This window comes from Crocodylus siamensis, chromosome 2 (assembly GCF_052110815.1).
Source record: "Crocodylus siamensis isolate JL-2025a chromosome 2, ASM5211081v1, whole genome shotgun sequence".
NCBI classification, from domain to species: Eukaryota; Metazoa; Chordata; order Crocodylia; family Crocodylidae; genus Crocodylus; species Crocodylus siamensis.
Genome location: NC_143396.1, coordinates 22,675,311 through 22,698,553, shown reverse-complemented (window position 1 = coordinate 22,698,553; position 23,243 = coordinate 22,675,311). Strand labels below are relative to the sequence as shown.

Here is a 23,243-nt window from a genome sequence, read left to right as displayed (position 1 = left end):
TGTCCTGCCCATATAGCTGTAGCCTTGTCCAAAAGCAGTTCTGCAGAATTATTCAAGAACTGCAAAAACACTTGTTGAAGGAGAAATTCACTCGGGGGAGGACCTATATGACAGTTATCACTTGAACTAAGAGCAAGGTTTAAGATGGGGACTACCACAAGTAGAAGTATACAACTCTACTGCTTGAAATAAAAGAGCCAGCAGCGTGCAATAAAAAGTTCTGTATCTCCCGTAGCAGTTCAGGAGACAAAAACACACATGACTTAGATTGGTGATGTGATTGAAACCAGAACTTATGCAACATATTGGGTGTCAACAAATGTGGACATGACAAATTCCCTACATTGTAAACTGACGTTACTATAGAGTAAAATGGAGTGAACAGAAGACCTAGCTCCACTATATAGTAAATCACAAATCCAGGGCAGAATGACTCCTTCTGTTCCTTATGTGAGATGTGTTGTGTATTTGCTCCTCTGTTGGATTTCATGTCAGGTGAGCTGTTTGCTCAATGAGAACTGACTCCCTTGTTGCCTAATGACTTGGCACTGTAATAGCACCTACTGCAGGTCACTAGCTTGGGAGACTTGTTCACATTTCCACTCCTTCCTACAGTACAGAGCAATCTAGCATTTCCTATTGGCTGCTGTAGGTAACTCCCCACTCAATGCTTACATACTTTGGAGCTATACAAGGCAGCTCTTGACCATGTGTGAGAAATATGCATCTCCCCAGAGAGAAACAGCATGGTACTCCTGAGGTAAGACAAGTATTTTTGGGATAAGAGGCCATGTTGCCTGAAATACCTAGTAGGTCAAATAGGACTCTGGCCAGGAGAAGCAAGTCATGAGGCATAGTCATTTTCTGCTCTCCACAGGAGGTAATGTCACCAAAACTAGAAGAATTATACACACAAATAAGAAAACTATATAGCACTTATTTAAGTTAAAAGTCAAGCCCTAACCCTGCGCAGGTAGGCCAAAATATTTTTGCTGATAAAGAGAAAGCATTATTTTTGGGATTTCCAAAAATCTGAAATGGTCAAAAAAATCACTGAACTTCATTTTGCCAATATTTGTAAGTGTTAATTTTTGCTATTAAAGTCTTTCCAAGTGCATGAATTGGAATTGCAATATCTATCAAAAACCAGAACATTACCTCTTAAAAAAACCCTTTTATGTGGATCTCATGAAATCTCTTTTCATAGTATTTGAATTTCATGCAATCTCTTTCGTAGTATTGAATTTCAATTAAGGTAATCATAGAAAAGTAGGGCTGGAAGGGACCAAAGCAGGGGCAGCTCTGACTAAATCATGCCTGTCTAGTAATGTACTGCTCAGGCCATCATTTAGGAAAGCACTAATGTATACAGTCTAAACTATGAGTATACTGTAGTCAACAGAACTAAAGATGCACAATAAAGTTAAACTTAAGTGGTTCTTGACTCAGGGTCTTAAATATTGATGTGGTCATTCCAATACCTCAGCCGCTAGCCTATCTTTTTTAATTATAAGACAATCTAGAGCTTGCATATAGGCCATAGTTTAACAAATTGAAAAAATATTGCAAAAAATCTGAGTCTCAGTTAAGAGGATATTTTTAAACATCTCACCTTTCTTCTACTCTTTTCCTTCATCACAAGGCTTATTTTAAATTCTATGAAGTTCATGAACAAAGTCTTGACGAAATGGTCTAAAGCATACGTAGCTGCCAGATAGGGAAGAAGACGCCATTGCTGTAATGAAAAATAAATCCATCTAAAGAAAGATTGATACATAAATATTACCAGATCTATTTAACATCCCTTTAACATTAAACTGTCTTTAGTATATGTACTGCTAAAGTTTCTGGAAAATTACCATTTTTAGATACCAACTTTTAACTAATAACTCATTCCCCTTCTATCCTAATACGCACACTGTTTTTTATGGTTACAATACATTTATAAAGACTCTGTATATCAAGAATGAAATGGATTCACTTCATAGTATGGTTCTGGTGAAATTAATCAAGTTCACAGCTCTTACTAGTTTGTGACAAACAGCACAGTGAACCAACACATAATCATTGAAAGTCTTTGGGGCTGAGACTGTTTTTATTCTCTCTTTTGTGTGGACAGCACCTAGCTCAGTGGAGTCCTGGTCCAGGACAGGGGCCCCTGCTTCAATAACTAAAATACCTTCTATAGGTTGCAAAAGTAGAATATAGAAAAAGAACGTAAATAAGACCTTAGGTGTGTAATGATTTTTGTTAAACCCATCTTATTATGTAAATTACATTTCTTTCTACTGCCTGCAATGAACTAGGCAGTGTATTAATGTAGAAGCTAACAGAATGTAAAAGGGCAATTTTTACCTTGAACAGCTGACTGTCTGAGAAGACAAAGATGCTGACAGTAAGAAATAAAAATATAATGAAAAAGATACACAGCTTTTATACCAATTCTACTTTTCTTCTTTACATAAATTACCCTCCAGCAATACCAAAGTACCCCTGTCTTTTCCGTACCCATTTGCCAATTTGAATCTTTGAGTGTCTCCAGGGTCTTGGAAACAATTTAGATTTAAATGAGGGTGGGTGCATCTACATGTGTGGTTGAATAATTAGCTCAGTAGTAAAGCATCACAGTCACAATCAACACCTGTGCTGATATTAGGGTGTAGTAAACTAACTCCGTTATAGAATAGTACTGTATTATCTTGTGGTGGAGTACTTTACTGTGCTGAAAGGCACATATAGATAGCAACTGGGGGTGTAAATTGCACCTGGTCAGCTAAGGTGCGAATTGCTGGTGTCCTGGGCTCATGCGTTGACACTGCACCATGCAGCAGTTGATTCCAGGGCAAGCTGCTTCGTAGTTTATTGTCACTTTAATTGCACATGTAGACACACCCATTGTGGAGTTTTCTGCTGAACGCCAATGCTTCATGGGTGGGCGACAAGAAGGAATGGTCATGGGAGATGTAGACAAGGGGAAAGTCAAAAAAGGCTTTCTTTCTAAATTTGAAAGAAGTGGGGTAAGAGAAAGATTTCATAAATAATAAAGAGCCTTGAAGGTAGGAAGGAAATCTTTAATCTGATGAGTACAGAAGTAAAGCCAGGCCAGGGATAAAGACTGGTGCATGTTCAGAAAAACATACAAGAAGGATGGTCCCAGTGGCTGTGGTTGGACTGGGGTGGAACTGGTGATGTCAGTGTTGGGAAAACCAGCATGAAAGAAAGTTGATATGGAACCCATGTTTCTAGACTGTAATACATTCCTTCCTACCAGTCTTAGAAATGTTGTTTTCAGATCTCTACACTGTATTTTGGATTTCACCATGCCAAAACCTGATTTTCATTTACCCTGAGGCCCACTTACACCTCTGTGTGTAAAGAGGCCTGAAATGAATATCGAAAGCACACAAATGTATATGCTAACAGAACTTAACCAAGTTCAATACAGCTATGCTGACTTACATCAGCGGAGGAACTGTTTATATTTAAAAATACTATAAAAGAAAAATCTCTAGGTTTGAATGAAAGATTAAACTGAATAGTTTATACCTGCATTTGGTATTCAAGGACTGGTATTTCTTCATCATCTGTCGGCCCAAATTGACGGCGCGTTGCAGAGAAACGAATGGCTATCGATAAAGCGAGCTTTAAATTAGCAACAGACATTTGTACTACAGAAATTCTGGCAGGAGACAAAGCTGCAAGAGAAGCACCAAAATGATCTTTGAGATCCTGAGGAAATAAAAGACACAAAGTAAACCAACCAGTTAACTTGTCATTCAACAATACTAAGCACAATTAAGCTTCTAGCAGGTTCTGACTGCTACACCAAGTGTCACATTTTCAAAAGGCTTGTTAGAGAGTGGGTTCTACATGTCATACTGGCTTTAATGGCATAGGTATAGTAAAATGCTCTCAGTGCCCTGGCCATGATTTAAAGGTGTAGTTCATGAATTTGTGAAATTTCATCATAAAATATTTAATAAATTGGATGCATCAAACATGTAGTTCATACCTTAAATGGATTTGTGTATACCCCATCCACTGTGACAGTTCCAGTTCTATTCAGCAAGTTTTCTTTGGGTATCTTGACATTGTGAAACATGGCAAATCTGTGCAAAGAAATAGATGCATAATATGAATTTCCTCATAATACAGCTTGAGGTAGCTGCACTGTAAATGGATGGCCACGTTATACAAAGGGTTGCATGTAGACTTTAGGCATTGTAGTAAGGGAGAAACAGTATCAGCATAATGCAAGTATTTGGGGGGGATTTGCTTGTGGAAATAGAGATCTCAACACACAAAGCTACAGGGAGAAGCTGACGCTAGGGATGCATTCTGTTATTCACTTGTATTGATGACTTGGTTTTTGAAATTAAATGCAATAGCATTAGGAAAAGTCCTTCCTGACTGCACACACATTTTCTTTCCACTCACTGATTCCATCAGGTTATATTATTTAAACATAAAATCCTGTGCTTATTTACAGAAGTAAGAGATTAAAAAAGAAATCCTGAATACCTTTAGAAAGGACAGATGTTCTCCTCAGTGAAATACAAACCACCATATACAAGAAACCCACAGACCAATATATACATACCTGCACAGAACCAGCGATCACTCCAGACATACGAAGAAAGATGTAATATACTGCTGAATTTGCACTGAGAACACCCGTGATTGTCACCTCACAAATCTCAAAAGGGCTTTCACTCAATAAGGACCCTCCTCCAGAGAGACAGACTGCACTTTTGAAAGAGCTACCCTGATACCACACGAAGAATTTCTGCCGTACTGTACAAAGAAAACCCCACAAATTGAACCCAAATAGTTATGACATACCATCCCTCCCTGGAACCTATATGGAAAATCCTCAAATAATTGCAACCCATACTAGAAGAAGACCCAATTCTTAATGCAGTGTTTTCAGAACCACCCAACTCAGCCTTTAAGCAGGCACAGAATCTTGACAACTTCATCACCAGAAGCAAACTTCCCATGGCCCAAAGAACAATGAATGGATCCAGACCATGCCAGGACAAGAAATGTCAAACTTGCCAACACATCTTCAGCACTCCCACAATAACTACACCTCTCAACAGAACCATTACCATTTCTGGATCTTACACCTTCACCTCCAGAAATGTAATATATCTCATCTTATGCACTGAATGTCTTGCTGGAAAATACATAGGAGAAACCAAACAACAACTGCATACCATAATGAATGTATATCAAAATATCTATCAAAGACAAAAATACTAAATTACTTGTGGGTGCCTGTCAAGTGGCCAGCTGGGTAGCTCACCCTCCCATGAGCCTTTGCGACCTCCTTTTTTGTTTTCTCCTCCCCCAGAGAACTATACACATATATGGATAGATGTTCTAGATGTGTATTTTCATAGGACCTCAGCCTGCCGGCTGAAGTGAAGGACGAGTCTTAGATGGAGAGCCTCACACCCGCATTCTTGTCTGCCACGTCTTTGCTGTTTATAGGAGTATGTTCAGTACCTGGATGTGCAGTTCCTCCTGGTCGTCATTTGCTGTCCTATGATGCTGAGGGCTCCATCATCCCCTACACCCTCGCCCGGTCCACCGGTTGTCTAAGTGTCTTCGGGTTTGGATTCAGCCACTGGGTTCCTCCCCGGGGCCTTTACCTCAACAACAAAAAAATGAAAGGAATCCATGCCTCCTGTCCTGGAGTATTGTCAACCGTCTTTTGGCAATAAACAAAAAAATGAAACCACATCAGTGCAATTACTCTCTCCTTCCCCTGTTCATGTCCTTATGATCGCACCTCTTGTGCCTTCTATTGGGGTCATCACAGTACCCTCATCTCATTGAGGTAATCATTTATAATATTCCTTGTACCCCTTTTAGGGTCATTATGGTACCAGGCTTCGACAGTGCCCCTCTATTAGAGTCTTTATGGTTCCTTTTCTCCATCGCCAGCTGCTGATGAGATCTAGGCAGTTCCTGACCCTGCCACTCTACTGTACCTTCCTTTAGAGCTCCTCCAGGGAGCTCCCTCTCTGTAGGAGCCTCCTGCCAGCCCTCCACATTGCTCTCACAGATTCCTCCAGCATTGCTCTGCCAAGCTCCTTTGCTTCTGGTCCTGCAGAGCCTTCTGCCTGCTCCGGGCTCCTCTTTATACTGCAGTTCAAGTTCCCAGCTCCCCCCATCCAGAAACACCTGGGTAAGAAGGGTTTCAGCTGGGTCCTTTGGGGCTGTGTGTTGAGGGTTGCTGCCTCTTTTTTTACCACGGGCTCTCTCACTCTCTCACAGTGCCCATTTCTCACATGATGTCTGTGGGGCACTGGATAGGGCCAAGGTCCCAGTCAACTTTGCACCCTGTGCGTCTGGGCCATGAGGAAAAAGCCTCATTATCCTCACAGAATCATACAGTAGTAGTTGCCTAGTTCTTTCTTGCTACATCTTAACATAATCTATAGATATTTGTCGCAGGACACTCCTGAGCCCTGCTTCTAGTGAGTTAGGAACTTAAGGGGGGAGGTGTGTCGCAGGGCACTTCAGTGACCTGCTCCTAGGAAAAGGTACAGGTGCCGGTTGCCGGGGCAACTGTAGATTGGTCAGCTGACCAGAAGGGGGCAGGGCCTGGCCTACATAAACAGCCCAGGCTGAGGCCAAGCAGGCAGTTCCCAGCTAACATCCAGGGGAGAAGGAGCTCTGCTGGAGTATGCAGGCTAGGGAATCTTGATGGCCTGAACAGCTTCGGTTTGAGGACTGGGTAGAGAAAGCCCTGGTAGGGAGCGGAATGATGATTAGCCAGGTGGCTTACAGATTGTGTTTTAGCCAGGAGGCTTAGTTTTGAGTTGTAGCTGATTGGTTTATGTTATTGCTTTTGTTGTTACACCAGAGGACTAGGTGAGGCTAATAGGGGTTGGAGGAGGCCTCACAGGGGCTCCACAGTGGTGTGGGGACCCTGGTGCCAGAGAGGGCACAGCATTTAGGGGTGCACTGACCCCAGCCCTGAGAAAGGGCATAGTGCATTGGGGCCAGGTAAGGTTGAGGCTGCCTGAGCCCCACAGGGGTTGTAGACCCGAGGAGGGGATCTAGGGGCCAGGCACGGCTACAGCCACCTGAACCCAAGTGCGGAGAAAGGCCCTAGTGCGGATGAAGCCCCAGGGAGGGCATACAGGCAAGAAACCCCAGGGAGGGCGCACAGGCAAGGAGCCCCAGGGAGGGTGCTCGCTTAAGACCCAAGAGGGGAATTTGGGGGGGCCAGGCACAGCTACGGCCACCTGAGCCGTGATTATGAGACAGGGCCCCAGTGTGGGCAGGATCGCAAGGGAAGGCCCCAATCGCAAGAGTGGGCCCCAGGGTGGGCACAGCCCCGAGAGAGGCCAGAGAGCCTTCACGGAGAACGTGGGCACCTGGGAGAAAAGAGAAGCCAGGAAGTGCTCACGAGGGCTCAGGCAAGACAGCCGCGAGAGAGGCCAGGGAGTGTCCGTGGGGAGCGCGGGCAACTGCGAGGAAAGAGAGGCCAGGGAGCGTCCGTGACGGTGCAGGCCATTGAAAAAGAGGCCAGAGAGCCCTTGAGGGCCTGGCCAGGGGGAGATAACCCCAGGGAGCCCGTGAGGGTGCGGGCAATTACATGAAGAGCCAGGGGTGCCCACAAGGGCCCAGATAGAAGTTGACTAGATAATGTCTGGTACATCTGTGAGGCTTGGGGCATGGTATCAGGGGTGGCAGGAGCCACACGCAGCCCCTAACGCTTTAGTGCATGGAGCACAGACTTGGATACATCGGGTACCATGTCAAAGAGGACAAAAAGGCAGCCTCCCTTAACACTACTTACATCAAAGACGTGGCGGGCAAGATGCTGAGGGTGCATTGACCCCAACTTGGCATGGTAGAGGGCGCTAGGAAAGATCACGGCCACTCCTAGGACCCCGCGCTGTGACAATATTGGGAAGTGTTCTCTTGCTGAAAGTTCACTTTGAGGATGTGAGGCCTCTCTCTCGGGGCTCCACCCTCCCCCTACACTCCAGCCAAACACCAACCAGATGTTATGATATCGCAGGAAATTAACAGATTGTTCTACTTCTTCCATATTCTTTCTTGAGCTCTGGATCTCCTTCAGTGCTAGCTACAGATGAAGAGGCCAGGGTGAACCCCAGAAGAATGTCAAGTCCCCACTATAACCAAAAAGGAAACTGTGACTGCCACAAAACAACATAGCCCAGGTAATTATTCAACACCCCCGAAGTCCCAGAATGCTATGTGCTTTCTGTTTTCTTTTTTCTTACAGGTACAGGTCCCTTTCCCCATGGGCTCAGAAATTTTCCATGTCAGGACACAGCCTTGAGGTAAGAACAACTTAAATCAAAGAGAAAAAACAACTTTACCATGGATAGACAGTGTTTACTCCCCACAGCAGTCCAGTATCCTTTATCACTTGGGGTTTTTCCCTTACCCAATAGGGCCAAAATCAGTCAACCCTCTCTATGTTATATAATAGCAACTCAATGCAAGAAAAAGCAAAGAGAAAAAAACAACAACCTTCTTTCACTCTGAGTGGCTGGCAGCTGCTCTGTCCATCCCATTGCTCCAGTATCCATAGTAGAAGCATGCTGCAACATGTACCTTCAGTAGTTAGAACTCTTCTAAGCTCTGGGACCAAAATCTGGTCCTCTCCCCACCCCCAGGGTTTGCACAGCACAGCTTCAGTCTGAGGTAGGGGAACTATTTTCCCAGTCCATTTTCTCTCTCATCCTCTGCAGGTTCTCCATGGGAAATAGGGCACCGGGTACAGGAAACACCAATCTGGAAGGACCAGCAACTGATAAAATGGCATTCTGGTGGCTGCAATATTCTCCGCATCAACATCACTTCCTGTTGGTCTAGGAAGTTTTCCTGGTTTTCCTTCTTTTTTGCTGAAGAGGCAGAGGAAGCCTCTTCACATAAGGCAACCACTGTCCCTCCAACCCCTCAGTTCTAATCCCGAAAGAGAATTTACAAAATACCTTTCCTAGATGAGCCTACAAACTTCACTTTATAAATCTACTGGATACAAAAAATCATGGACAAAACACAGACATTGGATTTATGGTGCATTATAACCTGCGTAACATCTGATAACCTCAGGTAACCTGTCTGCATTTTACCAGCTACAGTCTATCACAGGGGTGGCAAAATGTGGCCTGCGGGCTGGATGCGGCCTGCCAGGCCATTCTATCTGGCCTGTGTAGCCCCTAAAAAATTTAGAAAATTAATATTTATCTGCTCCTGGCTGCCTGTCATGTGGCCCTCGATGGTTTGCTAAAACTCAGTTAAGCGGCCCTCCACCCAAAATAATTGCCTGCCCCTGGTCTACCACTAGGTCAATATTCCTCCCTCTCCCCCTTCCCCCACCTACCTGTCCTCACAACTATTAATTCACATCCATTCTGATCTTCCCTGCCACACCTTTGCATTTTCACAGACCTGCATTTTGCATATTGGCTTAAGCTTCTATTCTTCCCAGGAGAGCTTACAAACACCAGAAGACTCTCCCTATGCCTGAAGAAGGATGTTTGTGCCTGAACGCTTATAAAGAACATTTTTTTCCATCAATTTAGGTGGTTTAATAAAAGATATCACATTTACTCAAAGAACCTTTTCTGCTTATGTCTTTAGACCAACACAGCTATCACCAAACCCTGAACATATGCAAGACATTTACCTTTGCTCCTCTATTAACAAAGATGCCAATGAAACACCATTCTCTCATTAACTTTGCCTGCCTTTGCCTATCTGGGACCAAACTGTGGCACACCTTTTATGACACCCCCAACCCAAACCTCAAAGGCCCATAGTGTAGAATTTATCTTAAGGAACTGAATGACTCAAGCCACACAGAAAATCAGGATCTGGTTCTGAAAATACTTTGTGGCAAGGCTTATCCATTACTGTATGCCTGTACAGACCCAGTAGAGTTGGCTATAATTTGTACAATAATACAAATAACAAGAATAATACAGAATCAGTATACTGGAAATGAACAGGAAAAGTTCCCTTAATGGAAGTGTTTGCTATGTGTTGTGTGAACACATAGAATCACAGATAAACAGAGTAGGATGGAACGACAGGAGGTCACCTGGTCTACTTTGCTGCTTCTAAGGATAGATTGCATATCCTCAATATGTAATGCTTCATCTTAAAAATATGAGAAAGAAAATCATTTAATAACTTGTGGCATCTGAACAGTAAAACTGAAAGGGGCTGTAATTTTAGGCAGGCATGCTTACTTATATTCCTAAAAAAAGAGTAGAGTAGTCATTTTTAGCCAAATGGGCACTAAGGCTTGGAACAACAGCATAATATCAACTCCATTTCTGGATATCTCAGCATCCAATGGTGCTTGAAAATCTGTGTTAGTAATCAAAGCAAATTCCTTATCCTTGCCAATACAGGCAAGTATATTTAATAACACCCAAGAGACCCAGTCTTTCATATTAATAAATTACATAAGCTTTGCAGTACTACAAGTACTTTGAAAATATAAGTAGTTTCCAAGGAAACATATCTACATATTGTGTTTGCTCTGCTTCAGTGATACAGGGCACATCTACATGAGATGTTTACTGTTGAGTTCCCTAATTAGCTCTGCAGTAAACATCTCAGCTTCTGCATGTGCAGAGCTGTTAGACTGGACTAAACTAATAAACTCTGCCACAGATTAGTACTTGTAAATACAAGTACTATCCTACCATGGAGTTTTTTACTCTGTTGCAATGCATGTGTAGAGGATGGCTGGGGCATGAGGGTGCTTCAGTACAAGGGCTGCCTGTTGGCCAGCCCCACACTGAAGCACCCTCATGCCCCAGCCACCCCTCTGTAGCACATTGAGGCAGGTCAGAGCATCCCCAGGCTGGCAGGCTGACCCCTTGGGCCTCCTGCCAGCTGGGGCTGCTCTGACTCAGCTCCACATGCTGTGGTCCCAGGTGCATGTTCAAACGCAGTGCCTGGGATCAATAAATTCTGGTGTGATATGCATGAGAGTTTATTGTTTCAAATTAACTGCATGTGTAGATGCGCCCACAGAATATTTTTTGCCCAGGACACATACAAAACTGTTATATGTCTTCACTACAAAACAGATTTTTGTTGCCTTTATTCAGCATGGGTGCATCTACACATGCATGTTAATGTGCAGCAATAAACTCTGGCACATATCATACTGGAGTTTATTACTCCCAGGTGCAGCGTTTACATATGTACCCGGAACCACAGCACATTCAGCTGAGTTAGAGCAACCCTGCCTGGCAGGGGACCCTGGGAATCAGCCTGACAGCCTGGGATTGCTCCGACCTAACTCACTATGCTGTGGAGGGGGTAGCTGGGGCACACGTGTGCTACAGTGCAGGGCTAGCTTGCAGGCAACACCTGCAGTCAAGCACCCACATGCCCTAGCCAGCTGGGTCAGTATCTACACGTGGGCTGCTGTGCATGAAAAAACTCTGCAGCAGGACAGCTCTTGTATGTACAATTACTAACCTGCTGTGGAGTTTATTAGTTTCTTGTGCCCTAATAGGACCACATGTGTAGATACTGAGATGTTTACTGGGAGCTGACTAGGCAATTCTGCAGTAAATGTCTCAGTTAGACGTGCTCGTGGACAAGTGCTCTGTTCTGCATGAAGTCCCATTGACTTCAGTGACAGGAATATAGCACAACCTAATGTCTAAGTTCGGGTGGTGAGATCTAACTTTAGGTTGCAAAAATCGTAAGTTCATCTAAGCTAATCTCTATTTGGTTGTGTACAAAAATGTTTATTCAAAACAATAAATCTTAAATTCACTTAACCTATGGTCTCCACCCCTAAAATAATATTCAGAAAAACTATACATTAGGCCAGTTCTAATATTTGTTAGTCATGAATTAGATAAATGTGTCAGGTACAGATATAGTATTCTTACATAATAAAGGGCTGAGTCCATCTGCCTCTGTCCATAATGCTCTTGGAGCAATCTGATTGGTAATGAGACAACCAATCACAGTGTGGCGTGCTGCCATGACAGTGAGGATGGAGGGGATGGAGCAGGGGAACAAGGCCAGCAACACTGGCCTCGTCCCCCACTCTGTCTCTATCATCATAGTGGCACTCGGCGGGGGGAAGGCCAGCAGCGCTGGAAGCAGTAGCAGTGCAGGGTTCTGGCAGAGGGGTACAAAGGGGATGGCGGGGGAAGCTTCCCCCCCTGCTCCCAGGAGGTGACAGTGAGGTGGGGTGTTGGGTGGTGATGCTCTGTCCCCACCTGCCCCCTCACCCCTCTCATTCTTGAGAGGCAGTTGGCTAGCTTACTTATATTTACTATTTATAAGGTAGACCTTAGGAGTCAAACCATGGATCAGAAGCCCATCGTGCTATGGGTTATCCAAACACAAAATAAACATGCAGAATGCTTACAAGAAATAACAAATAAATTTAAGTAGTTGGTGAAGCTCATGGATGTGACATGATAAGCAATATTTAAAACACATCAGGAGCCAAGTTGTTGTAAGAATTAAGATTAACCAGCAGCTTAAAGGAAAGATTTGAAGGAGGTTTGTGAACTAGTTCTGCAGAGGTTTACAGGCAGCAACTTGCAAGCAAAGCGATGACATTGGAGAGAGAGCACAAAAGTACCTGCTTGAAGATCTACTTGGTGGACAATGGAGGTTTGCGTCATGGGACAATCATAGGACAATGCTGACCTGTTCATGCTAAATGAGATGCATAGGGGAGGAATAGGCTGAGAAGAGCTTTAATTGACCTTGATACTAGGAATCACCTCTTGCAAAGACGCACTCTGAGCTGCAATGCTTACTTAATAAAAGGTTGAATGAAGTGAGTGAATATCTTTGGTAGTAATCCCAGTGCACAAGACTAACTCTTTCCACATGCACAGGTTCATCCTACTGCTTATTCACCTATATGAGTTATCTGCTTTGCTTCTGAGAGGAAATGCAGGCTTCATAGACTAAGTGCCAATATCTACAGATCCAAGGAGAGAAATGGCAAAGCCTTGATCTTATCCAAGCACCACACCATTCAAGGCAACTGAGATAAGGACCTGGCACAGATTACTTTTCTTATCAGGGAGCAAAGTGGGTGGTGGCTAGGGTGTGGGGGCAGTGTGGCTTCTAGTGTCCTATTTCTTGATGGCACATGAAGTACCAGGTTCTCTCTTAGAAAGCAAGACGACTGACCAAAACACCAAGCACAGTTGTTGTTTCACTTATTGCTTCTACTTATTGCTTTCTGCTTCAGTGCCATTGCTGAGAGTTGCTCCCTTTGTCAAGAGTTGTGGAGAGACAAAAATAGGACTAGCAGCAGTTATAATGCCTGACAAGAGGAGATAACTGAGACAGAAAATTTTTAAGAAGTGATGGTCAATAACTCATTGACTCAAACAATGCTTTGAAGCATTACATATCTCTGATGTATGCTGCTAAATCTCACTACTAAAGAACGCTGCATTAGCTTAATCTTAATTGGGAGCTTGATGTGCACACAAATAAATGGATCAATGGTTAATTACACAGATCCAATGAAATTTAGTTTCTCTTAAAATCCAGTCTCAGTGTCAACTTTTTAAATACATGGACCTAAACTGATTGGCATTAAAGTAAATGTAGCATTACACAGACTTTTTTTACACAGACCTATACCTGTCAAAAACTTTACTAAGAAGTGCATTTGATTCAATGGGAGAGAACCCTTGTGATAAGTTCATCAACTGGAAAAGTGGTTACAGAACTGAGCTCTTAATATTTAATTGAAAATCCAGTGAGTCCCTTTTACAGAACCACATTCAAGATTTTCTCTAAGAGTTATAGAAGTGACTGAAATATTTTTCCCCTCATCATCTGTTGCAATTTGAGGAAAAAATTACAGAAAGCAAGTCTCTTCTTCTTAGGGGATTCAATATAAAAAACAAAATCCCAGACATCTAAAGTGTCATTTGATCACCTCTATATTGCACAAGATTACCTGGAATTGAAAAGAATATTATCATGAAAAGAAAAAGGTAATATATCCATACAATCACATTTCTTGTAGCAAATGAATCACAAAATAAATTACAACCATTTAGCAGTACATATCTATTTGGGAAAAAAATAATTAAATGAATAAAAGGAGAAAAAGAGGAGCTTTGCATTCTTTAACTAAAATATACTGAAGCTTTTCTAAAGTTCTTTCTTGGTTTTGTACTTTATGGGCTACACATTCCTGCTTTTTCTCCTAGCTTCTGTGAAAATAAAATCATAATGCAAATAGCAAAACCTTTAAGAAGCCTGAATAAGCAGGAAGAAAAATAATATATTGACAAAGTGAGTGAAAAGTGAGATTTAATTTTCATCATATATACGGTATAAGCAGAAGTAAATAGGAGCTGGATGGGCCTGTGAAACTATTGCCAGCTGCCATTATACTACTCCAAGAAATTTTATACTATTTGAAATCTCATTTTGTTAATAGCTAATAATATAGGCCCATTTGAAACGCATATTAAAAGGTGGTATTTCATAAAATGGAAGTTCACTTTTTGAGTTATTACAGACACCATAACTAATAGACCCAACCCAGATCTGTCAAACAAAGTTATGGCAAAAACTCCCTTAAACGAATGGAAAGATTGCACAAATGGCTTGCAGTGTGGAATGGACACAGTCACAGCCACTTTTGCATAGGGGTTATTGAAAGAGGGGCTTGACCCTCCCCTTCTTCTGCTGAATGGCCTTTATCTATAAAACAGTATTGGATGGGAACTCTCCCACACATCTGTTTCTGAGAGGCAGATGTAGGGTCAGACCTGGAACTTGCCTGTTTAAGGTTTATCAGATAACACTAATGCAGACAGAAGCATGTGCTCCCTCCTGCCTCAGCCCTTTCTGATCCGTCTCCACACAATGAACATATGGCAGTTCTACCTGTCAGCATCCCGGCTGAGACCCACTGAGGCAGTACTCTGTGCTATAACCAGAGTGCTACTAAATTTAAAAAAGCATACTGAAGGTGTGCACTAAGTCTGAAGACCTTAGAAATCAATGATCTAGTTTGAAATCTTACATAGAACAGGCCACAGTTTTTCATCCAACCCTGCACTGGAGTTGATAATATATTGGACGAAAGCAGTTCTACCAGGAAGTCAGCCTGTATCAATGTGAAGCCCACCCTAAGTAGTTTGTTCCAATAGTTAACCACCTGTTCTTGTTAAAAACACGTACTTTATTTATTGCTCGGCTGCTAATAAAACTAGACTTATTTCTACAATTTTGCTGCTCTTCGCAATTTATTGTCACTTATTACTTTTGCCAGTCATGATCACTGAAGTCTGGCTTTCACACACAGGAGTCCTAGTTGAGAAGGAAACAGTCACATCTGCCTAACAGAATCTGTCACAGCGCTAGAGCAACCTAACCCCATTGGTGCTACACTGGCAAGTCGGTCCACCAAACAGTAAGAGTAATCTATGGATTTCCATTATTCAATATACACTGATGCAGAACAACTGTACTATATATATTTCTATGTAGGTCAGTAGTATAATCATTGGGTAGGGTGAAGCAGTAAGACAACAGCAGGCTCACTGTCAGATGTCTGGTTAGCAGTATAGGGAACATTTCAAGCAAAGTTAATCTGACTTGCCCTAAATCATGCTGAAATAATTAACCAGATGTGCAACACGACTGATAAAAAGGACACAGGTGGAAAAGCTGCCCATTCCCTTTGCCACCACTAAATTAATCAGCTGTTACTTGCAGTACAGATGGCAAGAATGTGCTTGGAGGAATTTCAAACCTGCTCAAATCTCTTTTTATGCAAATTTCTGGTTCTGAGTATATTGGAAATGTTTAATTGATGGTCCTTTCAATTTGCCTAGCCAAAAATAGAAGACGGGTGGCTGCTATTTGGAGCTTGGGGATAAGAGATCTCATGATTGTTTTGGGGTGAAGATTTCTTTATTGGACAGAAAAGTCCTCTTAAGTTCTATGTTTGCTTGATCCGTGACTGAGGCCCCAAGATGCTGCATTACATGAATAACAAATTCATTGACTATTAAATTGAACAAACATAATTTACAAAGGAATTAAGCTGCTGTATGCTTGGGCAATATGCTGGAAACTCATGTCAGGGAGTTCCAGAACAAAAAGTATAAGATGCTACAATTGAGCTAAAGAGATAATGTTCCCTAGCTAGAAACTTAGTAAACTCCTACTTTCTGGAGACTAAAGCGGAGAGAAAATCAATAATTTTCACTTATAATCACTTCCATTTTTTTCCCCAGGTTTGCCCACTGCTGGTTGTTAGTTCACTCTAGTATTTGAGTCTGGCCCACCATGATTTGGACAGTTGTCACTGAAAATAGGTGTGTGGTAACACTACTCATCCCAACCCTTCCACCACAGAAAAATAAAGTGCTTTGAACAGTCTTAAATAGACTCCCATCTCCTTGCAGTTGGTAAACTTTCACTTCCATAACTTTACCAGTTCTTCATCCATCATAAGTCCTGTCTATGCTAACAAAAATATAGGAGTCGGCAATGGGTACAGCTGAACTAATACAGGGTTTATATATAGCCAGCAATGCATCATGTTCAGTACCACACCAGAAAGCACAGTTAATACAGCTCAACATGCAGTTAAAATGTTCACAATGTAGATTGAATGACACCATTTGCAGTGGCAACCAGGTTTGCCAAAATGGTGCTAAACCGTTTGCCTGCAGTTACTTCTGCGCTTAAACTAGTTTCAACAGTACATCACTTGCAATCATTTGCCAAGGTGAATTTTACAGTTTTCCACAGCAGACAAGCTTGGATTTTCTAAGGTGAAAACTAATGGGAGGAAGGGGGTAGGAAAGGGATATTACTATGTGGTACACTCCTTCCCCTAAATTTTATTTTAAACCTAACTCAAATGTACTTTTATATCTTTTGTGGAGGAGCAGATGTAGGAGGCTGCTGTCACCAATTTATTTTTAATAACTAGCTCGTGGGAAAAATCTTGGGGAGTCTTTCATAACGATGCAGTGATCTCTGCACCTTTAAGATATAAGCCCTTACCCATACTCTGTTACACTATATTTTTTACTCCCTCCTTTTATGGAGCGGGCAAAGCAATGCCCTAACAATGTACACCTTTGAATGTAGCAGTTCCAGTTCCAGATGGATCATGCTCCACCACACAAATGGCAATAAGACTGAAGCAGCCGCACCCTCTGGTGGCTGCACCGTGTTTCTGAATGAGCAGGATGAAGGAAGCAATCTAAGCCTGCAATCTGAAGAAAGTTAGTTTATAGCAGTCAGATATCCTGAATATATAGCAGTGATACTCAACTGCTCAAGGCACCCTTCAGAAAAGGTCAGTTTTTGGTTTCCAGTCTTTTATTTGGCTACAGAAAAATAATAGAGCAATTCTTCTGTTGCAAAGAGCTCAGAAAGATCAAAATAGGTCAGGATGTTTTTAACATTTTGGATCCTATGTGAAAGCTCTGGATTTATCTGGTTAATCATGTTCATGCAGCTAACAATGCTAACATTGTGCAGGATCCTTAGGCACCCTTGAAAGGATCTCATGGCACCCCAGGGTGACCCAGCACTTTAGTTGAGCATCACAGGTTTATAGCATGCTGTAATTTATACACACTAAATGTCATGTGAGTGATTATAGAAAATAAGATGTTTTTATTGGTACCTAAAGTTATCTTCTTCAGGGGAGATTGTCAAAAGCCTTGTTCCTCTGGAGAACCATGTGTCCCTACATCAGTGGTCCTCAAGCTTTTTGGACTCAAGGCACCCCTCACTGGACTTGAGGCCCCCTCCCTAACTTCTGTAAATTGAGTGGCACCCATTTTCAAAAACTAATTTCTATTACACTGCTTACTTCTTTGCAGAGGGGCCTTGCAGTGGGGAAGGGGAGTTGTCCAGGCAGGGATGAGTCTTAGCCTTAGCTTAACAGATCATGGTACCCTCCAAAAGATTTGGTGGCACCCCAGGGTGCCCCAGAACCCTGGCTGATAATCATTGACTTACATAGAGAAACTTCCAGACAGTATAGTAACTAGGATCATCTAAGTTAATTAGGAAGACAGAGAACTAAGGAGGGGAGCCAATGACTTCCACTGGGAACTGTGTTGTGAAGCCAGACGCAGTGTCTAATGAAAGCATAGTCTGCATTGTAAGGAAACTAAATCCAACACTATTGGAAAGCTTGAGGTTAGAAGCCAGAAAACATTGTTAGCATTATCTTATCATTATCTTTCACCTAGCAATTTCTTTAATTTCTCTGCCATGTCCTTGAGTGCCTATAGACTTCCAGAGAAGCTCAATAGTATGAACCCAATTTTAACTCCTGGCAGCCCTTAAGTAAACCTCAAGAACAGCATTAACCTTTTTTACACTCTCAATTCTAATCTTGCAAGTTTACAACAGCACTGCCCCCTCGACTATGGTTTATATCAGTTTAAATGAGGTCAGAATCAGGCCTCACCTGTGCACTTTTATATCAGGCAACACAGAGTGGAACTACTACAAACATTTTGCAGGGTTCATTTTCCTGTAGATTGGAGGGCTAATTAATTGGTTTTCTCTCTTTGATCTGTACTATGCTACCTTACTGAACTCTGTTCTTATTTAAATATTTCTGATTATAGTTTGAGAAGAGCCTGAACTTCTCCTCACCAATGTTTGGGGAAGTTTGCCTGTCAATTCAAGACTTAAACCTTGACTTTTATCTTTAGGTGAAGAGTAAACAGAGCATGTGAATTCTCCTGTTTTACTCCAAGAAACTCAGAGGTCCCCATTTTAATCAGTCAGAAGAGGCACCCTTTAATAAAACATGGTATAAAAATGCTATAAATCTATTCCAAGTTGTATATCTAATTGCAACATCTATGCATCTTCTAGAGATGTATTAAGTGAAGTGAAGCAATTTATACAGTTTACATTTGGGAGAGAAGAGTAAAAGGTATGAAGAGTGAGGCTGATATACCCATTACTGAGTGTGTCGCAAACTCTACTCTGTTGAAAGACTGGTGTAATTTCTTTCCTCAGTTACTGTTCACCCATTTTCATGGCTACAGCCAGAGGGCAACCGTTTTAATTTATAGTTGAGTCTCCAAAGGAACCCAATTATTAGGAGCTGCTCAGCGGGTGCACTGAATCAGCCACCGTGATCATGCCCACTAATTGTTGGTTATTGGGTAGAGTTTGGTATTTCCAGGCCTGCTAGAAGAATTTGATTAGAAGATGCTTTATAGCTCTTTGGATCTTTATCCTAGCACGTTTTCCAACACAACAGGTTTGGAGCTTTGAGTTACACTGGCAGATGGTGAATTACTGCATTGTTTTCATGTGCCCCTGTGTCTGTTAGCAAGCTCCTATAAGTTTCAAGGACTGTCGTTGTTGAATAATGTCCTAGGCCATGGTTGGTGCTTTTACACACTGCTGTAAAATAAAGAGTAAATAATAATAAAAGTAATAATTCTAGAACTGCTAACCCAAAGGGTACAGGGAAAGTACACTAGAAAAGAAAAGTTAGATTATCACAAAATGATATTATCTGTATCCAAAATCGGAATTCCTCATGAAATCTGTGCTTCAAGTTGCACATGGTCCTTACTTAACATGTATTCTATGGACTTCCAATTCAAACATACCACATATATTTTACCTTGAAATACTGCTTACTAAATATTTTAAATTCTATATACCTAAAGACAAATATGTATGCAATAAGCATGTCCTTCCATAGTTACACATACATATATACAGCACAGTCCCTGCTATCCGGCCTTCTACAAGCTGGAACACTCTATGAACTGGAATCTCCAGCCAGCTGGACACAGAGTAGGCCTGTGCGAGTCGGCAGAAATCTGATCCGGCTTCAATGGCTCCAATCCGATCCAGAGCTCACGACCTGGTTTCCACCTTAATCCAGCTGAAGCAGCTCTGAAGCTCTGGAGCTGCCTCGGAGATCTGGTCATAGCATATAATGGGGAATCAATGAAATATCTATAACTTTGTTGTTTTGTGTCTGATTTGGATGAAACTTTTGGGGATGGTAGCCTCTGCTGAGAGCATGAGATGTGCTAAGTTTGAAGAAGATCTGTGCAGGGGCTTGGGGGGAACTGTACCCCAAATTCTTGAAAGCCAAACTCATGTCATAGCTGTGTGTTACAACACGGGGGGGTGGTCAAAACTGCAGTGGTGGTGGCTCTTACTGAGGCCACAATGCCTGCCAAGTTTCAAGGAGATCAGTGCAGGGGTTTGGGGGGAACTGCACCTCAAGTAAAACTGGTGCCATGGGTGACACCGCGTGTGCTAAGGCACAAAGGGGTGACAGCTTCAGGGATGGTGGCCCCTGCTGTGATGCCTGCCAGCTGTCGAGGAGATCGGTGCAGGGAGATTCTGGGGCCCTGCACCCCTAGCTGCTGACAGCCAAAACTCGTGCCAAGCTGTCTCTGTGTTGGGGCAGTTGACTGTCTGTATTGAGTCTTTCCTCTCCTTAGCCTGGTTTTGTAGGTGCTCATTGATGCTCATTAAGTCATCATGTAGTAGCTAGGTCCTGTGTATTGAGCTGGTCCCTGAGTCCCTGGTCCCTGAGTGAATCATGATTGATTGGTAACTGGGAACAGGGCAGCTTAGCAGCCAGGCCTGCAGCAGTGTCTCCCCTCCCACCCCAAGACAGACACAGTCAGTCTCACATCACCCATGGCACCAGTTGTGCTTGCAGCTTGAGGGGCAGTTCCCCTCACCCCCTGCACCGATCTTCTTGAAACTTGGCAAGCTTTGTGGCCTCAGTAGGAGCTACCACCCCTGCAGTTTCAGCTTCCCTGTGTTATAACACATAGACGTGATAGGAGTTTTGCTTTCAAGAATTTGGGGTATAGTTGCCCCCAAACCCCTGCACCAATCTTCTTGAAACTTGGTAGACTTCATCCTCTCTGCAGCATCTACCACCCCTTAATGTTTCATCCAAATCGGACAAAAACAGCAAAGTTATATTTTATTGTTTCCCCATTATACCCTATGGCCAGATCTCTGAGGCGGCTCCAAAGCTCTTTGGAAGCTCCAAACCACTTCAGGAAGCTGAATGAGGCCAGCGCTTCGACCCGGATGTGCTGCTTCAGACCTTGAAGTATCCGAAGCTTATCCGGATCTGCAGCTCTGTCCAAAGCCTTGCACAGCCCTAATGCAGAGGGAAGGTTGGGGGGCAGGGAAAGTTCACATGTAGCAGAGGCCGCTGTCACCCACCACCCTGCACTGCCACTGCTCCATGTACAGGTGCCATCTCCCCCACTCCCCACTCCACGTGCAACCACCCCCTCCCCCTCTCGCTCCCCACCCCAGCCTCCACTCTGCATTATCTGCCTCATATAACCGGAAGTTTTACATAACCAGGACCCAGCGTTCCCTACTCCTGCCGGATAACAGAGATTTTACTGTATATGGAAATTATACATTGATACAAAATTAATTTGCCAGATTCAATAATTTGTGGCTCTGTGCTTCAAACCTCCTCTGCAGCTCAAAAACAAATATGAGCATCATTATTTCATTTCTGTATATAGGTGAAACTTCGTTCCTGCCTTTCGCTACCATCTGCTGGCTTACATTTGAAGTGCACACTAAGACATAAAATAAAGTCTCTGTCTTTTACAGTGTTTTTCATCATAACATCATTTTCCCCATATGTAGGTTTTAGGGTATATACTGAATCTACATAAATTTTTGTATTATCTCTTTTCCTGCCCCATTCAGAGGCACTGCCCCATTGGACTTCTCTTGAAGCCCACTAATCCTGGACAAAGACTACTAATACCAGTCTCAGTGTTGGCAAACAAGAAGGTAATACATTATCACTTGACCATCAGTAGTCAAAATGTCAAATGATGTCATTCGGTAAGGTCCCCTCGTTGTCCCAATGTTGGGTTTATGTCCTCATTTTCTCAAGTGAATTAAAAGGAAGTATTGCTCCTGAAACTGTCTAGGCCTCTAGCCATTTCTATTTCAGACTGCTGTATTGGAGTTTCTGAGCGTCATTCTCTTGGTTTTAGTGCATCTGTCACTATCTTATATGTTCAGTTTTGCCCTTGTTTAATGAGAATTAAAATGCCAATGCTAGTCTGGGTTGGAGATGTCAGTCAAAGCTGAGCTTATGCATTCATTCATTTCAAATTAAGGTCAACACTATAATATTTAAATATTATGTGGATAATCTTCACCTGGCTTGATATGTAGATCTGATTGCAGACAATAGTGCTGGTCTAGTTCTTTAAGGCTTGTCTGCTATTCCTTTTGAATGCTTGCTGTGATTGTTACCTTTTTCCTTCTAATTCCCAACCTCCTCCCCCGCCACAACCTGGTAAACAGATTGAAAATACTGGAGGCATCTACACCTGGGTCATTCACTTACAACTGCATGAAGCCCTTGCTTCTGTTTGCCTTGATGAATGTTTAAGCTTGATTGGATTATGCCCAATGTGGAAAACCTACATTCAGCTGTCATGGTAGAAAATAACAAGAAAACTAGAAAAGCAAAACAGGACATCCAGGAACGCAGGTGATCTGGTTAAAAAGCTGGTTAAAGCTTTGTTAAAAGCCTGCGCACTAATATTTCTTGCGACTACTGGCTTTTATATGTAAATACTGATAATGACTCCTTTCCTTATTCATTCAATACTGAAATAAAATGGGGTAGCAGATTGCCATAATGGGTCAATTGTATCCTTTAATTACTAGGCCACTATGGAGTCAAAACACAAGCTATGTGAATGATGATCTACAGTAGCCTGGTGGACCACATCCTTTCTGACATTTTTGAGAGAAACAGATTTACTTTTCTTGGTGATTTCAACACCAGAGTCAGAAGGAACTCAAACCTCTGGAATGGAACAATCAGCAAGAAAGGAATAGGAAAGGTAAACAACAACATCCTTTTTTTGACCAAATGCGCACAACATGCACTCACAATCACCAACACCTTGTTCCATCAGAAAAACAGGCACAAGGCATCATGGCACCACTCACGATGTAGGCATTGGTACCAAACTTACTACATCATTGTTTGTACAACGCAAGATCGCAAAGATGTCCATATCACCTGACCTATGCTAAGGAGTGTTAATTGCTGGACCAATCACTGACATCCACTTCCTTATCTTACTCAAACTGATGCTCAAACAATGGCTACAGCAGAAGCAATGCCAATGGAAAATCAACATCAAAGGACTCAAGGATACAATCCAGAAAGA

At 42.5% G+C, this 23,243-nt stretch overlaps 1 protein-coding gene across 1 annotated transcript in view; it reads right to left on the bottom strand.

Annotated features, from left to right (window-relative positions):
- ACOX3 (acyl-CoA oxidase 3, pristanoyl) overlaps window positions 1–23,243 on the bottom strand; it is a 73,020-nt gene that overhangs the window by 26,340 nt on the left and 23,437 nt on the right. The window contains exons 8-10 of the mRNA XM_090035508.1: window positions 4,013–4,109; window positions 3,547–3,729; window positions 1,613–1,735 (exon numbers count right to left, since the gene is read on the bottom strand). Of these exons, the coding sequence (XP_089891634.1) occupies window positions 1,613–1,735; window positions 3,547–3,729; window positions 4,013–4,109 (403 nt within the window). The remainder of the gene's footprint in view (window positions 1–1,612; window positions 1,736–3,546; window positions 3,730–4,012; window positions 4,110–23,243) is intronic.